Source organism: Balaenoptera musculus, chromosome 19 (genome assembly GCF_009873245.2).
Source record: "Balaenoptera musculus isolate JJ_BM4_2016_0621 chromosome 19, mBalMus1.pri.v3, whole genome shotgun sequence".
In the NCBI taxonomy this organism is placed as follows: Eukaryota; Metazoa; Chordata; class Mammalia; order Artiodactyla; family Balaenopteridae; genus Balaenoptera; species Balaenoptera musculus.
This window is the reverse complement of record NC_045803.1, coordinates 6179313-6198565: the sequence shown is the minus strand read 5'-3', so window position 1 is coordinate 6198565 and position 19253 is coordinate 6179313. Positions and strand designations below refer to the sequence as shown.

The 19253-nt window shown below is 52.1% G+C and overlaps 3 protein-coding genes across 4 annotated transcripts in view; 1 reads left to right on the top strand and 2 right to left on the bottom strand.

Annotated features, from left to right (window-relative positions):
• The window catches only part of LOC118885117 (myeloid cell surface antigen CD33-like), a 46657-nt gene extending 34585 nt beyond the window's left edge, over nucleotides 1-12072 (bottom strand). For both annotated transcript variants that reach the window (XM_036833496.1, XM_036833495.1), the window contains exon 1: nucleotides 12046-12072. The gene's annotated coding sequence lies outside the window, so the exon portion shown is untranslated. The remainder of the gene's footprint in view (nucleotides 1-12045) is intronic.
• LOC118885136 (beta-1,4-galactosyltransferase 3-like) lies at nucleotides 77-1778 on the bottom strand. Its single transcript, XM_036833530.1, has 5 exons — nucleotides 1743-1778; nucleotides 1473-1660; nucleotides 804-926; nucleotides 491-592; nucleotides 77-398 (listed from the first exon to the last, which is right to left on the bottom strand). Exons 1-5 carry the CDS (start codon nucleotides 1755-1757, stop codon nucleotides 245-247), a joined length of 582 nt encoding a protein of 193 aa, XP_036689425.1. The 5' UTR covers nucleotides 1758-1778; the 3' UTR covers nucleotides 77-244.
• A 207-nt stretch (nucleotides 12073-12279) lies between the features above and the next one.
• Nucleotides 12280-17082, top strand: LOC118885112 (cytoplasmic tRNA 2-thiolation protein 1-like). Its single transcript, XM_036833488.1, is given in 4 exon segments — nucleotides 12280-12320; nucleotides 13699-14243; nucleotides 15685-16181; nucleotides 16184-17082. Coding segments are annotated over 3 exon segments (1050 nt in total). The 5' UTR covers nucleotides 12280-12320; nucleotides 13699-13735; the 3' UTR covers nucleotides 16229-17082.
• The last annotated feature ends 2171 nt before the right edge of the window (nucleotides 17083-19253 follow it).

Sequence of the window (19253 nt, the reverse complement as noted above, 5' to 3'; positions counted from 1 at the left end):
TGTGAGAAATAAATGGGTAAATAAGCCTTAACTTTTAACTGCGTGGAGAGAACCAGACCTTGGTGAATTTGAGTAGGGCCCTGTGTGACCAAGTGAATGGAAATGAAAGGATGGGGGTTAGGGATGGCAGAGAGGAGAAGCAAGTAAAATAAAGCCTCCTTTAATATGAAACCAGGTGCGATGGGTGGGAAGGCTGCCCTGCAGCCCCGGTCTCAGGGATTCTGTTCCAGCCTCTAGATACCCCTCAGCCTGGCACCGGGGCTCCTGGGGCTGAGAGGCTGATGTCCACAGTGAGGCTGGTGTAGAGGGGCTGCAGCTCCTTGGAGAGCAGCCTGCATCCCAGCGAGTTCATGCCATCGTGCCGCCACTTGCGACGGATCCGGGCCAGAAGGCCAGGACTAGGAGGAGGGGCAGGAGGGGCAGGCCGTGTGAGCCGAGGGCTCGGGAACAGGCCCAGGACTGGCTACCCGCGCCCCCAACCCTGACTCACCTCTGGGGGCTCTGCTTTTGGCTGCAGTCCTGCCCCTCCAGCATACGGTAGCAGCCAAGGAGCAGATGGGGCCGTAAGAGGAGCATCCCACTGAGTTTCAGCCTTACAGGGGAGAGGGCAGGGAGGCCAGATGCCTGTCTCGTCTGATAAAGAGTCCCCGCGCCACACCCGGCCCCTCAGGCCAGAGTGGCTTGCGTCTCCTGCAATCCGACATAGCTCGCGTCCCCTCTCAGTCTAGGGCAGCCTGTGTCCGCCACACCATGGGGGGACCTGCCGCCCCCTGTGCTGGGCTCCCTAGAGCAGGGCCCCCTACCTGGAAGTGACGTCATCATCCTCCGGATCCCAGCCCCAGTATGTGGTGGGGAAGCCATGGATCCTGACGTAGTGAAGGCGGCGCAGGGCAAACACCCCTCCAAGGTAGCCCCGGTAGGGCAGCCTGCAGAGGCAGGGAGAGTTGGAAGCACAGAGAATTTCAGGGGACGGTCCCTGGCCCTTTCCTGGCCAGGATCACAAGGTTGACTTCTGGGTGAGCCCTTCTCCACTCACCCCCATGGGAACCTCTCCCCTGACCCCTAGGATGTCTCCATGCCTGATTCTGGGGCAGCCCTTCCCCTGATGGCCCCTCACGTGACCCTGGGAGATCCCCTCCCTGAATCATCTGACAGGCCATTCTTGTGACCCCACTCAGGGCCCCTCCTTTTATAAGTTCTCCTTCTCTGACCTCTGGTACAACCTCTCTGCCTACGGCTTTATTAAGCGCATCCTGATTCCCCCACTGACAGCCAATCCCACTCCCATTTGACACCCACACCCAGGAGGAAGGTTCTTCACTGTCTACAAGGCCTCTCCCCAGGCCCCATCATCCTCTGCACCCTCAGCACCAGGGATCAGGGCCTGGACTACACAGAGAGGCGGGGCAAGGCCCAGGGAACTGGGGGCCTGGCCCGGAGTCTCCCACAGGAGGTCCCCTCCCTCCACCTACGTGTACTTGAACCTGTCAATGGCCACAGACACGTGGGCAGGGAAGATGTCACAGATGTAGGGGTTGCGATCGTCCTTGGGGAGCAGGTTCACATCATGGAAGGAGACACAGTCCCGGTCCTCCTCCTGCACGGCCTCCCAGAACCCCATGCTGTGAAGCTTGCCCCGGTTGAAGGCGGTGTTGTTCACCTGGGGTGGACAGAGATGCTCGGCGCTGCCCTCACCGCAGGCAGTGGTGTCCCTGCCACCTGCCAGGTCTGTCCTCTCTCACCTTGTCGAGTGCCATTCTCCTGCCTGGAACCCCTTCTTATTCCCACTGTGGAGATGGAAAACCCAGACTTGTCCAGGAAGGTGCAGTTCAAAGGTGCCCTCCCCTGAGAAACTTTTCTTGGATCCCCACCCCCATCCTGGTCAGAGTCAGTACCTTTAGCCTCTCAGCTCTCCCTCCTTGGCCATCTTCAAGGTTCTCAAGGATCATCACCTTCCAGAGGCCATCGGAGGGAGGCAGAGGTCAGGAGTGATTGGGGACCACCTGTGTCTCTGTTTCTACTCCTACTAGATAAAGACTAGGTCTGATGCCCAGGATAGGGTTTGCCTCTCCTCCTCCTCTTCTTCCTTCTTCATCATCATCTTCTTCATCACCATCCTAACCATAACCATCATCACTTATGATTACCATGATGTTCATCATCAGCATCACCACCATCATCACTTCACTATCTTCATCATCTTCAACATCACCAACAGTCACCTAACCTCCATCATCACTATTACCAACATCATCATGACCATCACCACTTTGACCATCACCACCATCATCATCACTGTCATCAACAGCATCTTAACGATCACCATCATTACCACAATCACCACCATCAACACCACCACCACCATCATAATCACCACCATCATTATCACTATCACTTATTGAGCACCTACTATGTGCCAGGCATTGGCTTCACTGCTTTATACTCATTAACTCAATGAATCTTTGCCTCACGAATGAGAAAACAGTGGCACAGAGCATAAATGCCCCAAGTTTATACATAGTTATACTGAGTAACAGTGTGCTGAATGAATGGATGGATAAATGGATCGATGGATGGATAGGTGGATGATCGGTCCCAACCTCAGATCACACAGGTAATAATGAACAAGGCCAAGATTCAAACAGGCATCTAACAGACCCCAAACCCAGTGCTTTAATTTACCCCTTAGGTTAACTGCCCAATCTGACCAGCCCTGGTCTCAGAGAGACCCAGATTCACTGGGATTGAGCCCTTCCCTCAGACAGCTATTCAAGCTGATCCCAGACTCAGCCAGTCTAGACCAAACCTATAGCCTTTGGTTCTGGTTTCCCCCAGTGCAAGTTCTTCTTGACTCATCAATCCTGCCCCCTGGATACTCTCTGGCCCAGATGCTCTCAGCTCAGAGACTGACAACTCCAGCCCTGACTCTCCAAGGCCAGGCTCAGACCCCTCTGCCCTCTTGCCCCTGCCCCTCCCCATTCCTGCCGCACCTGGTTCACCACATAGATGGCACAGTGCAGTGGCTGGTGCTGCAGGAAGGGGTGCAGGTGCAGGAGCAGGTGCTGCAGGTGCTGGGCTTGCCCGTAGGGCACCACTACCGCCGTGTGGTGCTGTGTCCAGCAGTCAGGTGGCCAGTACTGGCCTCCCAGCTCCACCAGGGCGTTCTTTTCCACCACCTGCTCCATCGTCAGGTTGTCTGGGATCATCACCTTCAAGGGCCCACCTGAGAGAGGCAGAGGCCAGGGATGGTCAGGGACCCACCCCAGAAACCCCACCACCCAGTTGTATTGGGTTAAATCACGCCCCCCACAAATTCATATCCACCTGGAACTCCAGTATGTGAACTTATTTGAAAATAAGGGCTTTGCGGATATAATTGGTTGAAGTGCGGTCATGCTGGTTGATGGTGGGCCCTAAATCCAATGACTGAGGTTCTTATAAGAAGGCCGTGCAAAGACCCAGACAGAAAGTAAGTGGCCACAGAGGCAGAAATTAAAGTGATGCTCCTCCAAGCCCAGGACTGCCAGCAACCACCAGAAGCTAGGACAGAGGCACAGGATGGTGTCTCTCAGAGCTTCCAGAAGGAACCGACCCTTGACAACACCTTGATTTCAGACTTTTGGCCTCCAGAACTGTGAGGGAATAAACTTCTGCTGTTTTAAGCCACCCAGTTTGTGGTACTTTGTTATGCCAGCCCTAGCAAACTAACATACCAGTCCGAAGGGCTCTGAGCTGGGCCCAGTTGGCTGAAAAATGTCCTGCCCTCCTGGGTTTCCCTTCACCTCTCCGTACCTCCTTCTGTGTTCCTCCCCTCATCTCTCCCCTGGCTCCCGTGCTTCTCTTGTCCCTCCCTCAGCAAGCTCATCACCTCCTGTTGCTTTTCTTCCTTTGGGCCCTGATGGTCCTCAATCTGTCTCCTGAGCTCCAACCCCAACCTGCCTCCCAAATGTCTCCTCCTGGGCGGTTCTCAGGCCACCCACTCTCCCTACGTTTCGGACCAGCCTCCTTCTCAGTTCCCGCTCTCACGGAGGGCTTCACCGTCCACTCACTCGCCCCCAGCTGTGCCTCTTCTTTCAGCAGCAGACCATATTTTTTTTCCCAAGACGGCCACAACGATATCGCTTATCCAACATGCCCTTATCTCAGCCCTGGTGGCTGGCGAGGCAACATTTAACTGAGCCCTGGAAGACGGGGCAGAGGCGGCCATGGGGAGTGTCTCTGGCAGAGGGAACAGCAAGTGTAAAGGCCCTGAGGCAGGAAGGGGGAGAATACGGAAAGAGTGGTAGATAAGAGATCAGAGTGGCAGGGGACTGAAGCTAGATCAGAAAGTCTCTCCCGTGGTCTTCCCTGTTGGCGCAGTGCTTAAGAATCTGCCTGCCAGTGCAGGGGACACGGGTTCGAGCCCTGGTCCGGGAAGATCCCACATGCCGCGGAGCAACTAAGCCCGTGCGCCACAACTACTGAGCCTGCGCTCTGGAGCCCGTGAGCCACAACTACTGAGCCCACACGCCACAACTACTGAAGTCTGTGCGCCTAGAGCCTGTGTGCCACAACTACTGAGCCCGCGTGCCACAACTACTGAAGCCCACGTGCCTAGAGCCTGTGCTCCGCAACAAGAGAAGCCACCACAATGAGAAGCCTGTGCACCGCAATGAAGAGTAGTCCCCTCCTGCCACAACTAGAGAAAGCTCCCGCACAGCAACGAAGACCCAACGCAGCCAAAAAAATTAATTAATTAATTAATTTTAATTTTTAAGAAAAGAAAAAAGAAAGGCTCTTCCAGGTCACGGTGAGGGAGCAGGAGAGAGGTGTGATCTGGTTCACATATATAAAAGATTGCTCTGGAGCGAGGGTTCACAACTGGGGAAGTTTCTGTCCCCACCCAGAGGACATCTGGCAATGTCTAGAGACATTTTTGATTGTCACAAACGGTGGGGGGGATGCTGCTGGCATCTGGTGGGCTAGTAGAGGCCGGGGATGCCCCTGAATATCTTACGGTTTACAAGATGGCCCCACCCACACCCCGTAAAACCAAGGATGTCAAGTACTGAGGTTGCAAAACTGCTCTACAGGCAATGTGGTATGTTCTTCAGCAATGGAGGGTGACCCAGCGGGGAGGAATGCCTTGGTCTCTTTGTTTCTCCCTCCCTCCCTCCCTCCCTCCCCTCCCCTTCTTCCTCCCTCTCCCCCACCCCCCACCTCTCTCTCTTTCCCCAAAGAAACTTCTTGGCCTTGAGACCTGGGTCGCTGTCAGCACTGGTCCCTAAGGAGGACTGGGGAGTGTTCTCATTTCCTGCTCTTCCAAAGACTCACTGATGACAGGGACTGATTCATGGACCCTGAAGGCTTCCCTCTGGCTGTAGCATGAAGAACAAATCCTGGGGTTTTTTTCCCCTTTCTTTCCTGTGTTTCAAGGGCTCCCAGCTGATGGATGACAAATCCTGTTTTGAACTTACACTTGGAGAGAAGTGGAAAGTGGGGATCTTGCAGAAAGATGGTAGAGAATGAAATGGGATCAGGAGAAGTTCTGCTCCCCAGGTTCATCCCAGGGGACACCTTTCAGCTGGAAGCAAATGGGTCCCGTGAACAGACACGGGTAGGATTTGCGTTGGTCCATGCTGGTCCCCGTGATCATTCTGAAGCCAAAGGTGAAGAATATGAATAGATGCATCAATGAGCTAATCGAAAGGCACTGAAAAGTTACATACAAGCTGATATCCTTATCACTAAACTGGCGAGTATACTTTTAGATGAACTAGAAAACGATCTCGTTACAGAAGCAGGCTCAGGACCAAGTCTCAAATGGGGGGCAAGACAGAATGTGATCAGGGATAGACAATCCTCCAACTTAAGGAAACAAGAGCATTAAGGAAATAAGAATCCAATCTCGGTAGCAGATTCTGTTGTGGGATAGGCATAAGGTAGAGTTTCTCCCAGCCTTTCAGCTGGAAAGGCAGGTTTCAAAGGAGCGCTGTTTCAGAGAATACCATCCAGGCTTTTTGAGTGGCACATCTAGAATTAGACAGCCGTCCTTTGGGTAAAACGAGAAGAACTAGACCCCACATGTATGGTGGAAATGCACCCTGCTCACACACAGAAGGTAATCAATAGTCAAAAACAACTCAGGAACTTCAGCCCGATTTGGTGCTGTCCTTCAGGGACCAAGACCAGTCTCTGAAATACCCTGGTAGAGTTGGCCCAGCAGCAACTTATGGACGTGTTTGCTGGGATGAAAAGAGCAGGGCTCATAACAATCCCTATGTCCCCGCTGGGAATGCTGCGGGTGTGGCCCACGCCTGAATCATGCCATACGGGCCAGTGTCCAGCTGCTCTGTGAACAGGAGGTGCCAACAAAGCCTCGATGGTGACATTTCCCGTTCCGAGGCAGGGGGGTCAGTGAGCTTGGAGGAGCGAAGAGTCTCAGGTGGGGTATGTCCTCTCAGGAGCATGATTCTGCATGCAGGAGTTGGATGCATCAGGGGTTTCCAGGGAGCCACCAACAGAGCAAGTGTGTTAGTTACACATCATGTTGGTTACAGAGTTCAGACAGCCAGACTCACGTTCCCAGATGTCCTCCTCCTCATGCTGGGATGGGAAAGCCTGCTGCTATTGAAAGTGTGGTCTGTCTCTTGGAAAACCCAGTAAAAATGACCCCTCGGATTCCACAGGATACGTGAGAGGCACTTTTAGAGCCTGAGAGTTACGTAGATTTCACATGATTGTTTTCTTACTCCTGGTTTTATAATTAATCTCTATTGTATCCATAGGGATTATGATTTAGTGCTACACAGTGCTACTGTATTTGGGGCTCTTGATGATGAAAGTTTAATTATAAACAATGATTAAAAAAAAAAAGAATTTGCTAATCCCAAACTCCTAGTCCTCCGTATGTCTGTGAGTCTGTTTCTGTTTTGTAGGTAGGTTTATTTGTGTCACATTTTAGATTCCACATATAAGTGATACCATATGGTATTAGCAGATATAAACTATCATATATAGGATGCATAAACAACAAGCTCCTACTGTATAGCACAGGGAACTATATTCAATATCCTATGATAAACCATAATGGAAAAAAATATATAAAAAAAGAATGTCTATACGTGTATAACTGAGTCACTTTGCTGTGCAGCAGAGATTGACACAACACTGTAAATCAACTTTACTTCAATTAAAAAAATTTTTTAAAAAAGAATTTGGCAGTATTATCATGTGACTATAGTTGTGGAAGCACAAAGGTGTGTTCTTATTACTTCCTCAAAAAACAGAAAAGATTCCATCTCACTACCATTGAAAGGTAAACCGGGTATGACAAAATCAATTTTATGTTTTCTCAAAGTTATGTAAGATTTCAGGAAAAAATTCTGATGTCTTAAACTAGCAGCAATGTTCATGCAGGGTACATGATTCAAATTAGTAAAGTGTACACCCACATTTTCCAGCTGACACGGTACTGTCTGGTCTAATAATAATCTTATACTTTCATTTGTAGGCAAGAGGGAAGGTGTGGAAAGCAAACCATCGAGAAGCCCCTCTTTCCAAAGAAAATCTCACATTAGAAACATGTCTTCTTTAAGAATGAAAGCCATTTTTTCAGTCAAGAAAATATCTTTCTGCCTGCATCTGTTAGGCTCAGATATACATGCCCCAGATCAGACTGTGCTTTTTGCCCTAAGGCAATCCCTCAACTTCCTGACCTCCAAGGAGGTAAGAAATGTCTTTGGGGATATGGAACCTGTTTCATCTAACAAAGTAGAGGTCTTCCAAGTGGGGTATATACACAAAACTCCCTGGGCGGTGGCGTGTACTTCTAGTCTTCTCATTCTGATGAAGGTGAAGCTTGGCTCACGTTGGGATGTTCTGTATTTAGAACAACCAAAAGCTTTATAATTTAGTGAAGCTAATTTTTTAAAAAATTTAACTGGGATGTTTTCAGGGACAAATTTTTCAAGTTACACTGAATGCAATATCCAAGTAAACTGGTTAGAACTGGTGCACGTTATTCTCTAAGATAATTAAAACCTATTTGAGTCATGTCACGAAATATTTATCCCATGAACAGCCTACCCTCATCTCATGTCACCTTATAAAATGTGTTGTTTCTACCTGTGAGTAACAATAACAAACACTTGTTAATGTTGAAAAATTTCAGGTATCAACTTAAAATGAGTGAGGTGGTGGTACAAAGCTTTTCAGAATGGTTTTGGGGTCTCCCAAGCAGAAGTGTTTTAAGATGACTACAATATACACACACACACACACACACACACACACTCAGACTTCTTACATCTTAGCTAGTTTCAAGACTTATGAAAAATTGTCTTAGCCATTTCCTAAATCGTAAAACAGAGACTAATGGGAAAATTCATTTACTGGATCGTAAGTACACATATTAAACTTCTTGGTTAAGGTCCCTTGACTTGGGGAGTAGAGCAGAGTGACTTTGCTATTTGCTAAGACTTACATGTAGTCCAGAACAGGGCTATCCAACATAATACAGGTCACAGATGTAATTTAAAATTTCCTACTAGCCACATTTATAGAGTAAAAATAAACAAGTACAATTAATTTTTAATATTACACTTAACCCAATGTATAAAAAATATTACCATTTCAACATGTAATCAAGATAAAACATTTTAGTGAGATATTCCACATTTTTTTTTCACATAAAGTCTTCTCATCTGGTATGTATTTACATTTTCAGCACAGCTCAATTCAGATTATCCACAGTTCAAATACTCACTAGACACATGTGGCCCAATGGGTACCATTCTGAACAGCCACACCTCAGACATCTGTACATAGTTCCTGTGTGCCTGGCAAAAACCTATATGCTCACATCACTGGGTTCCATTTCTGTCCATGAGTTCAAGCTGGTTAGTGGTCTTGTTCAAATTTTCCAGAGCTTTATTGTTTGTCGTCTACTTGATTAATTACTGAGAGACGTAATAAAATGTCACAGTGCTTCTGGAATGTGTCAATTTCTTCCTGTCGTCCTGTTAACTTTAGTTTTATTTCTTCTGGGACTATGCTGTTATGTGCATCCCAGTTTAGAACTGTTTCATCATCCCGGTTGTTCCTTTTTCACCTGTGATGACATTTTATCACTGACAGTGCTTTCTGACTCAAAATCTGTTTTGGTTGGTGGTTAATGTGGCTAAAAGATTTCTTTGAGTTCTTTTCCTGGTATATCTTTTCCCACCCTTTTACTTTCACTTTCTGAGCCTATTCATTACATGCAGATCTCGTGTATATAGCATATAACATCTTTTTTCTTCTTAACTCTCTTGGTGCTAGAGAAAATTCCGCTTGTTCCTATTTTTTCTACAGCAAAACATATTTAAAAACATATTTCTGGGGCTTCCCTGGTGGCGCAGTGGTTAAGAATCCGCCTGCCAACGCAGGGGACATGGGTTTGAGTCCTGGTCCGGGAAGACCCCACATGCCGTGGAGCAACTAAGCCCGTGCGCCACAACTACTGAGCCTGCGCTCTAGAGCCCACGAGCCACAACTACTGAAGCCCGCGCGCCTAGAGCCCATGCTCTGCAGCAAGAGAAGCCACCGCAATGAGAAGCCCATGCACCGCAACGAAGAGTAGCCCCTGCTCGCCGCAACTAGAGAAAGCCCGCGCGCAGCAACGAAGACCCAACGCAGCCAAAAATAAATAAGTTAATAAATTTAAAAAAAAAAAAGAAAGAAAAAGCAGCCAACCCAAAGAGATGCTGAAACAGAGACAGCCACAGCCCAAGGTGACAGGGCCTCTGACAAAGTAAGGGACCAGGGGCGTGGGAGCCCAGAGGTGGCTTTTTAATCCAAGGCAGGGGAGAAGGGATCCTGTGCACTTCCTGGGGGAAGTACATCCAAGTGGCTACCTGGAGGAGGAACAGGAGTCAGTGTGGCGGGGGAGGAGGAGTGAGGGACGGAAGGTCTTCGGGAAGGGGAGAGAGCGTGTGCAAACACCCGGCAGAAAAAGTTATTTCTCCACCAAAGGTGGGGACCTGCCCGAGGTGCAGGGGTGAGAGATGAGGCTGGGAAGTCATCAGGTGCCAGGTCACACACACCAGGCTGAGGGACTCAGTCTTTACCCTGTAATCGACAAGCAGCTGCAGACAGTAATCCGCCCTCTCCAGAAGCCCCGGACACCAACTCAGTCTTTCCCCTTAGAAACTAAGCTGACGTGTTACCACTGCTGCCCCAGGGGAGTGACATAAGGAACCAGAACACTGCCCTGCACTCTTTTCACAGCTCCTCCTAAGCACCAAGCCCTGTCCTGAATGCTTTACACGTATGAAATCATCTAGTTCCTCCAACAGCTGCTCTTATTATCCCCTGAACAGAGGAAGCCCAGAAAGGTTAAGACACCTACTCAAGGTCACACAGCTAACCAAGTGGCACAGAAGTCACGCGGGCAGGCTGGCTTTCACATCCTCTTTTTTTTCACTGAAGCCCAGTTTAAGACAAACCTTTTTTTTTTTTTTTTTTTTAACTAACTTCTCACTCAATATGTGAGTGGTGTGGAGATCCGCTTAAATACTTAAAGAAACTTTCATAGCGAAGGGCTAAAACCAACACAGCAACACCTGAATGTATACTAATTTTGGGGTAGAAAACCAGGCACAGCAGAATACCACTTAAGCCAGGGCCCCTCAGCCTCGGCACTACTGTTATTCGGGGCCCGGGTGATTCTTCGCTGTGGGAGGCTATCCTGTGCAGAGTATGTTTACCAGCATCCCTGGCGCTGCCTGCCTGACACCAGTCACACCCTTCCCCTCGCACCCCAGTCGCGGCAACCAAAAATGTCTCCACACATTGCCAAATGTTCTCTTGGGGATAAACTCACATCCAACTGAGAACTGCCTTAGATTATCTGTAGGTTGCCTGAGATTTTGAAATTCGCAACTCACGGCTTGCTTTAAAAGAAAACTTAGGCCTAGCCCCCCAGAAAAGGCAGCCATGCCTGGTTATAAGACTTGAATGACGCGAAAATTTTTTATAAAAGTTTATGGTTTGGTCAATAAACACTTTGCTGTTAACTCATTTATTTTCACACACACTCTGTGAGGCAGGTACTATGATCATCACCCCCATTTTACACACGAGGAACTTGAGATGGTGCAAAGGAAGTGCAGAGCACCGGTGTCTGGCACATGCTAACTCCTTATTAAGTGCCCCCCACGCCCCATGCCCTGGTTAGCAGCACCTGTTATCTCTGGGCTCCTGCAGCCCCTGACATCTGGAACCTCCACATCAAGCTGTGCCATCCTTATCTCCCCAACCAGGCCTGGTACACCTGTGTCCCAGAGAATAGGACCTGGCACACAGAAAGCCTCAGGAAATGATTAACAAACGAATGAACCCAATGACCAAGCTTCAACAAATAGGTTCAGACTCCCAAATGTCCCCCATCACTACCCTCTCAAAGGCTTCATAGGAGTAGAGACAAAAGGATCTCAGAATATAACATGCAGGAGAGCCGGCAATTAGGGGGCTGAAAGCTTGGACCTGGGGATCAGGGCTCCGGATGACTCTTGGGAAGGTGCTCCTTTTTTTGGTTTGGGAGGACTTGTTCCCCGGGGAACCCTCCGTCTTCCGGGTCTCACCTGCCCTCCATCCCGACCTCTGCCTTCAACTCCACCAGGCAGGAGGCGTGAGCACTGGCCCCTGACCCAGGTGCGCGCATATCTGCTCACCGCGTTTATGCCCTGAACCCCCGTAGAGAACCGCAAACCACTACCTTTCGGCTCCACGCAAGCATAACGCCCCCAGCCCGCACGGCGGCGGTCCTCAGCCGGGGCGCACACCCGCTCTCCCGTCAGTGGGGGCGCGCGCAAGAACCCAAACTGTATCCCGATCCTTGGAATCGGTCCACCGCCCTCTCTACCTCTCCCTTTCGCACCCCTATCCCCTTCGTACCCCGCCCTGACGCCTCTCCACCCCCACCACAAACTCTACCATGCTCCCACAAGAGCAGAAAATCTGAAAAACATCCATCTTTGAAATAAACCACACCGCGCAACGCAGGGCATCACCCAAATCACACACCTCACCAGCTCCTGCGCAGGCGCACTCGGAAATCGAACCGCACTGGCATGGGCCACTCTGGGAGCCGTAGGCGGGAGCGAAAGACTCCACCGCGAGGATCGCCGGGAGTTGTAGGCCCAGCTTGTCTGAGAGCCGTAAGCGCTCCAGGCCGAACCGCCGCACGGGCACCTGGGAGTCATTCGCGGGTTGACCCAAAGCCTTCTGGGAGTCGTAGTTATTTTACCTGCTTCCGCGTTTTCTCTGAGCCTGGACCGTCCGGCGCGGGTTCTACTCAGGTGAGTTCCTCCTGCCTCGGCGGGTCGATCTCGGCCCTTGGTCGCGCTGCAGTGGAGAAGTTAACGGTCTCCATATTTTTCTCCCACGCATTCCCCTCCGTGATCCCCCCAAAGCCGGTCTCCCGGCGGCCCTCCGGTCTCCCGGAGTGCCCTAAACCGCTGGTGTCCCTGCTGACCCGCTTTGTACTCTGCCGGCCGGGTCTCACTCCTTGTTCCCACCGCCCAAGCTGGGTGCGGTGCGAGCGCACCCTCTTCTGTCCCGATTACAACCTTAGAGTGGTCAGGGCTGGCCTTCGGTGAGGGTCAGACGGCCGTGGAAGCCCAGAGGAGGCGCCAGACCCAGCCCAGAGTTCTGGAAAGACTTCCAGAGCAAAGGACCTCAAATCTTACCATGCCCAAAAGAAATTCCAGATTCTTTGCCCTAAACTTACTCCTCTTACGATATTTCCCCATTCTTCCCTAACCCCCACCACCTCTTTACTAAATGGTCCCGCTACCCTTACAAGTGCTCAAGTCAAAACAAAAGTTGGAGTTGCCGTGAGTCCTCTGTTTCATCCACTGCCGTCCCCCAAAACTTGGCAGAGTCCCATCTACTCTGTCTCCGGAAGCGATCCAGAATCTGACCACTTCTCTCCAATTCCACTGTCCCCACTCTGCTCCGAGCTACCACTGCTGCTTACCTGGATCACTGCAGGAGCCTCCCCACTGGTCTGCCCATGTCTGTCCTTGCCACTCTCCACCCCTCTATTCACACGCAGCCCAAGAAATCCTGTTAAAATAGAAATTAGATCCTGTGACTACCCAGCTTAAAACCATCCAACGGTTCCTATTTCACTCAGAATAAAGTCCAAGCTCCTCACCCTGCCAACCTCCAAGCCCCCGACCCTCTCCAGTCTTGAACCACCAACACACCTTCCAGCCAAGAGAACAGACAGGACCTGCCCTTTCAGGTCCTTTGCACTTGGTATTAACTCTATCCGGAAAATTCTTACCACCTTGATCTAATGCCTAACTCCTTCTCTTCCTTCTGGCCTCAGCTCAGAGGATAGTTCCCTCATATTACTGTTTATATCTGAAAAGTATTTCGGGTCGGCTCCTCCACTAGAACTTAGTGCCTGCAACCTTTCCTGTTTTGCTTCCTGCTGTGTCCCCAGTGCCTAACCAGTTGGGCACTTTGGAGGCACTGAGTGGATATTTGTTGAACGAATGAACGAAAGCTTAAGCTGAGACTTGAAGGTGCCAGGCCTGCACAGTGCTGGGGGAAAAGTGTTCCAGACAATGGGTTTACTCTGAGCACTATCTAGGCAGCCCGCCAGGAGGCAACGACCCCGCAATCCGGAATCCACGTGTAACCCGCCTCCCCTCTCCACCCATCCAGGAGAAGCCGACCCCTCCCGCCTCGCCAGGAGCCCGCGATGCCCGCCCCGCAGTGCGCGTCCTGCCGCAAGGCGCGAGCCGCCCTCCGCCGACCGCGCTCGGGCCAGGCGCTGTGCGGCACCTGCTTCTGCGCCGCCTTCGAGGCCGAGGTGCTGCACACGGTGGTGGCGGGCCGCCTGCTGCCGCCCGGCGCCGTGGTGGCCGTGGGCGCCTCGGGCGGCAAGGACTCCACTGTGCTGGCGCACGTGCTGCGCGAGCTGGCCCCGCGCCTCGCCATCTCGCTGCACCTCGTGGCCGTGGACGAGGGCATCGGCGGCTACCGGGACGCGGCGCTGGCGGCCGTGCGGCGGCAGGCAGCGCGCTGGGAGCTCCCGCTCACCGTCGTGGCCTACGCAGAGCTCTTCGGGGGCTGGACGATGGACGCCGTGGCCCGCAGCACGGCCGGCTCCGGCCGCAGCCGCTCCTGTTGCACCTTCTGCGGGGTGCTGCGCCGCCGGGCGCTAGAGGAAGGGGCGCGCCGCGTGGGAGCCACGCACGTCGTGACGGGTGAGCGCAGGCGCGGCACAGAGGGGCGCGGTGGGAGGAACGGGCGCATGCGCGGACGATGGGCGGACACTGTAAGGCCACTGAGGCGCGTGCCCCAGAGGTCGTAAAGGAGACTGCGCATATCCTAATTGGAGACTAAACAGGGAGGAGGAGGTGTGCATGCACACTTAAGGTTCATAGTATGTGCGTGTCCTTAGGATGGGCATGGTAAGCTTTTGAGTCACTGCCATCATCTTTGTACACACACGCTGGCAAATGGGTGATAAGGTACTCTCTAGGGGCTAGGGCTGTGGTTCTCTGCACTTTATTAATGACATTCTTTGTGTCCCTTGTCACAAAAGGAGGGGTATGAAGGGGCATCTCCCATGAGAAGCCATCTATAGTCCGAACGCAACTGTGTCCTTTTCTCTATTCGCTTCTCTTTGATAACACTTTCTCTGTACCAATCATTACTTAAACAAATAATTGTTGACCATTTATTGTGTGCCAGATGCAAGCTATATAGCCTAGAACAAACTACCTAACCTTGGTTTCCTCTTTTATATAATGGGGATATTAATACTATCTAGGTCCTAGAGTTACTGGGAATTAGATGAATTATGGGAATTACGTATGAAGCACTTAGACAAGACACTGAGAAACAGTAAACGTATAAATGTTTGCCGTTATGATGATGCACAAGACAGTCTCTGCTCCTGTCCGTTTCTCACATACGTAATTATAACCTGATTATAATTATTTCCTGTGCCACTAAGGAAAATGACACAGGAGGACCTAGTGAAGGGAGAAACGTGGGGATTAAGGAAGCGTTTCCTGAGTGAGCGGAGACCTGAAGCCGAGTGGGTAACTAGGTGAAGAACGAAAAGGGGGTGGGGAGAGGTTCTGAGCAGAGGAAACAGCTTATGCAAAGACCCTGAGGAGGAAAAGTATGGCCGACTTGAGAAGCCCTAAGACCAGTGTTTTATTACAGACTCAAGTATAAGATGACAAGTTGCAGAATAAGTAGAGATTTAGCTTCAAATTTATGGTGACTGTTCTGTAAATATGCACTTACTTTCTCCCTGGTCCTTCTAAATACCATAATCTGCATTCCCAGAGGCACTTGTGTCAACAGCCCACTTGAGCATCTCCATCAAATGCCATTTTGATGTCTGTGCAGTCTGAAGTACACTTTTCACTAAGACTGAAATTATATCTGTAGCGTAAAGCAGTTTTACTCACTACCTGAAAGGGCACCGAGCACAGAGCCTGGTTTGCAATACGAGGGGGGCAAATGAGGGCACGCCAAGTTGCTCCACGGGAGCCTGGTGTGTTCCCCTCTCCTTTCTCGCGGGGTCCACCCGCAGCCTCGCCCCGGCCGCCCCGCGGTACCGCGGCGTCTCCTCCCGCGGACCCGCCGGCCCCCGCGCCCCCTCCTCACCGGCTCGCGTCTCTCCCCCAGGACACAACGCCGACGACATGGCGGAGACGGTGCTCATGAACTTCCTGCGGGGCGACGCGGGCCGGCTGGCGCGGGGCGGGGGCCTGGGCTCTCCGGGCGAGGGGGGCGCCCTGCCGCGCTGCCGCCCGCTGCAGCTGGCCTCGCAGAAGGAGGTGGTGCTGTACGCGCACTTCCGCCGCCTGGACTACTTCTCCGAGGAGTGCGTGTACGCGCCCGAGGCCTTCCGCGGCCACGCGCGCGAGCTGCTCAAGCTGCTGGAGGCGGCGCGGCCGTCGGCGGTGCTGGACCTCGTGCACTCGGCCGAGCGCCTGGCGCTGGCCCCGGCCGCGCGGCCCCCGCCGCCCGGCGCCTGCTCCCGCTGCGGGGCGCTGGCCAGCCGTGCGCTCTGCCAGGCCTGCGCCCTCCTGGACGGCCTGAACCGCGGCCGGCCCCGCCTGGCCATCGGCAAGGGCCGCGGGGGGCTGGACGAGGAGGGGCCGCCGGGTCGCCGCGGGAGCCGCAGCCGTCCGGACCCCCGGCTTCGGAGCCCATCCCCGGCTTCTAGAGACTCCGGTTCTCCGCTGGGATCCGACGACGTGGGAGTGCGGGGCCGCCTGTAAATGACACTGTGAAGGAACTCGAGTTACCTTAGCCCGGGCTTCGGTGTGAGGTTGGGAAGGGGTCGGAACCCCTTACCTGTGATCCTGCAGAAGCTGGGGCTCTGGGCTCCTGGGGCTGCGGAGGTCTCCTGGGTGTCTGGGGGACTCCTGGGCCCCAGAGAGGAGAGAACTAAACAACTTTCCATTCCTGAGCGAGTGGGAATTAGGGGGCTCCTTGCCTGTACCTCTGTGGGGTTCTGGGCGTGCTCAGATAGTCCTAACCCTTCTTGAGCGCCTACTGTGTGCCTGAGGTTTCATGTTTGCCTGTAGTAGGATAAGCAAAACCATGTAACTTGATGGGCACGTCAGTTACAGCAATCGTGATGCTTCTGTGTGAGCGCTGTACACAGGGCAGGCGCTGGGTCGTCTCATTTCATCCCCAGCATGATTTCATTGGCTGTAGCCTTGTTACTGAGTCCAAGCTCGCTCTGCTTCCTGCACCACAGGCCAATAAATCGGAGAGGAAGTGTTGAGGCAAGGAAACGACTTTATTCGGAAAGCCGGCAGACCAAGAAGATGGCGGACTGAAGTCTCAAAATAAGCATCTTATGGGGTTTGGTTGCCAGTTTCTTTTACTGCACAGAGAGGGCGAGGAGATGAGGAAGTAAGGTGAAAAGGCCATAAGTTTTGTAAATATCACCTGGAATAGCCAGCCTCGGGGAGGGGATGTGTTAATTTCTTCTTTCTTGTATCCATCCACAGGTGGACAGGGTCCGGATGTTTCCCTGAACAAAGGCACTTTGGTTTAACCTTCAGGCAGAGGGGCAGGGTTCCCCGAGGCAGGCCATTATGTATAGATAGTATCCTTTTAGTGAACAAAAGCAGCGGAAAGCAAAGGTTAAAGTAAAAGAAACAGATCCAACATGTAGTCAGATTTGACTCTTCCCTGTTACAACCTGAGGCTAACTAGCCTGAGGTCACCTTGCTGGAGCCCCAACTAGGGGCTTTCACCCAGGTCTGCCTGGGGCTCCTCAAGACAGTGGATTTAGTCCTTACCCCCAATCTCTGTGTGATGGGTGGGGAGCCGCTGGGTGAGCTCCCCAGACCTCAGATTCTAGAGGCAAAGCTGGGTGAGCCTGGGTCAGTGACTTAACCTCTCTGGTCTTCCATTTCCTCCACTGAAAATGGAATCAAAGCCTCCTAGCAAAGAGCACTGTTGTGAGTATTTGATAAAGCGTTCAATAAATGGTGTCCGACTTGGTTGTTCGTATTAAAGTTTGGCCACCAGGGGGCTCTGGGTTGCAGGGTTGCCTCCCTGCTGGTCCAGACAGGTGTGAGGCTCAGAAACTTCCTGCCTGACCCCTGGGGAGACTTGGTGTCCTCAGTCCCACCTCCGAGCGTTGCTGGGCTGGTCCCTTGTCAGGAGTGCCCTCCTTGCCCATCTTCTGGCTCACATCCTCCAGGGACCTCCCAGAAGCCTCCCTGATTCCTCCCATCTAGGTGAGGATGTCTCCTTCCCAGAACCAGCCGCCATGAAGTGGATCTGAATCCACCTGAGCATCTTGCGGTGGAGAAGGTGCAAGGATGCAGAGCTTCTGCATCTTCACGACCATAAGATGGGGGGAGGGTGACTCAGAGACACCCCTTGCCAGTTGTTGGGTGCCCTACCCCCTCAGGATTCCCTTGTGCCCAGATTCCAGGGTCCCCAGGATATAGATGTCAGGTGTCTGGGTCAACACTGGGGAGGGACGGAGAGAACCAGAGCTCAGAAAAGTATGACACTAGGATGAACCTCATGCCATCTCCCAGTGTCCTGCTTGCCCCCATCCTGGCACCTCTGTTGCTCACAGAGCAGTCATAGGTGGAGGTCCTCAAAGAGATGGAAAAGGCCCAAGGTCCTTGATCCTCCCTTGCAGCTTTTGACCTGGTCTGTTTGTGGGCATAGGAGGATCGTGGTCTATGTTGGCCCCTTCCATAAATCAGAAGATGTAGACTCTTCTAGAGTAAACCTAGAAATTTCAGGATGAGAGACGTCAGAGCATGAAGAAGCACTTTGTCCTACACAGTGTCCCCAATCTTTATACCTGCAGCTCCTACCCTTTGTGCTTCTCCAAGTTGTACCCCGAAGTGGAGACCAAGGACCCTGCATAGAGTCACGTGTTGCAGACCACTTACCCCTATACACTCGCAGCCAGGGAAGTGGCAGCAGCTTGGGCTTGGATGGGGCAAGTCTGGGATGCCTGACACCACCAGATCAGTTCCTTCTATCTGGAGATCAAGGGCAGCTTCAGAAGCAGCAGTCATCCAGAGACTCTTTCTGGATTGGGCTGCCTCCACTCCTCCCTCTTTCAGGAGCTCCCCTTCTCCCCAGTGATGACCAGGGAAGTGAAGGCTGAGCTCTTCTTATCCCAGGTCTGATGATAACCTGTCAAGGTGGTTCCTTCCATCCCACTCACCACTCATGTTGCCTCCCCCAAGTGTCCATCTCCATCCCCTTCAGAAAATGGATGGACTGTGGTCTCTCACTGCTCTCCTCGAATTCTCTCAGAGCAGGGGAGTGTGGGGGGCACAGGACCTACCTGAAACAGAATCTTCTCAATCCTGGCTCTTAGCCCAGGCCTGATCACACAAGAAGCTTCAAGAAGGGATGGCTGACCTCAAACTCATCTGCAAGGGGCTCCTTCTGGTCAGAGGCTGAAACTGAGAACTGGGGTGCTGGGTCCAGACCCAGAATTGGGTGTGATGTTTGCAGGTTTCTGGTGTCAATTTCAGTTCAGAAAGCCACTGGATTGGTATGTGGCTCTCGGTCCGTTCTCAGGTTTCCCATGAGCCCTGCACTCGCACCTTCAGAATGAGTTCTAACTTCTGTACAATTCCTCCAGCCTCAGAGAGTCTCCCCTCTTTATGGTATCTGTCGAAGCTTCCTCTCCTTACCCCACTACTACTTTTTCCTGACCTTGCCTGGCTTCCTCTGTACTTCATGATAACTCT

Bases quoted from the DNA above. Each gene is read 5' to 3' on its own strand.
- LOC118885136 (XM_036833530.1), bottom strand. The intron at 927-1,472 runs GTAGGTGGAGGG...CTGCCTCTGCAG, and splicing joins ATTGACAGGTTCAAGTACAC to GCTGCCCTACCGGGGCTACC. The intron at 593-803 runs GTAGGGGGCCCT...CTCCCCTGTAAG, and splicing joins GATGATGACGTCACTTCCAG to GCTGAAACTCAGTGGGATGC.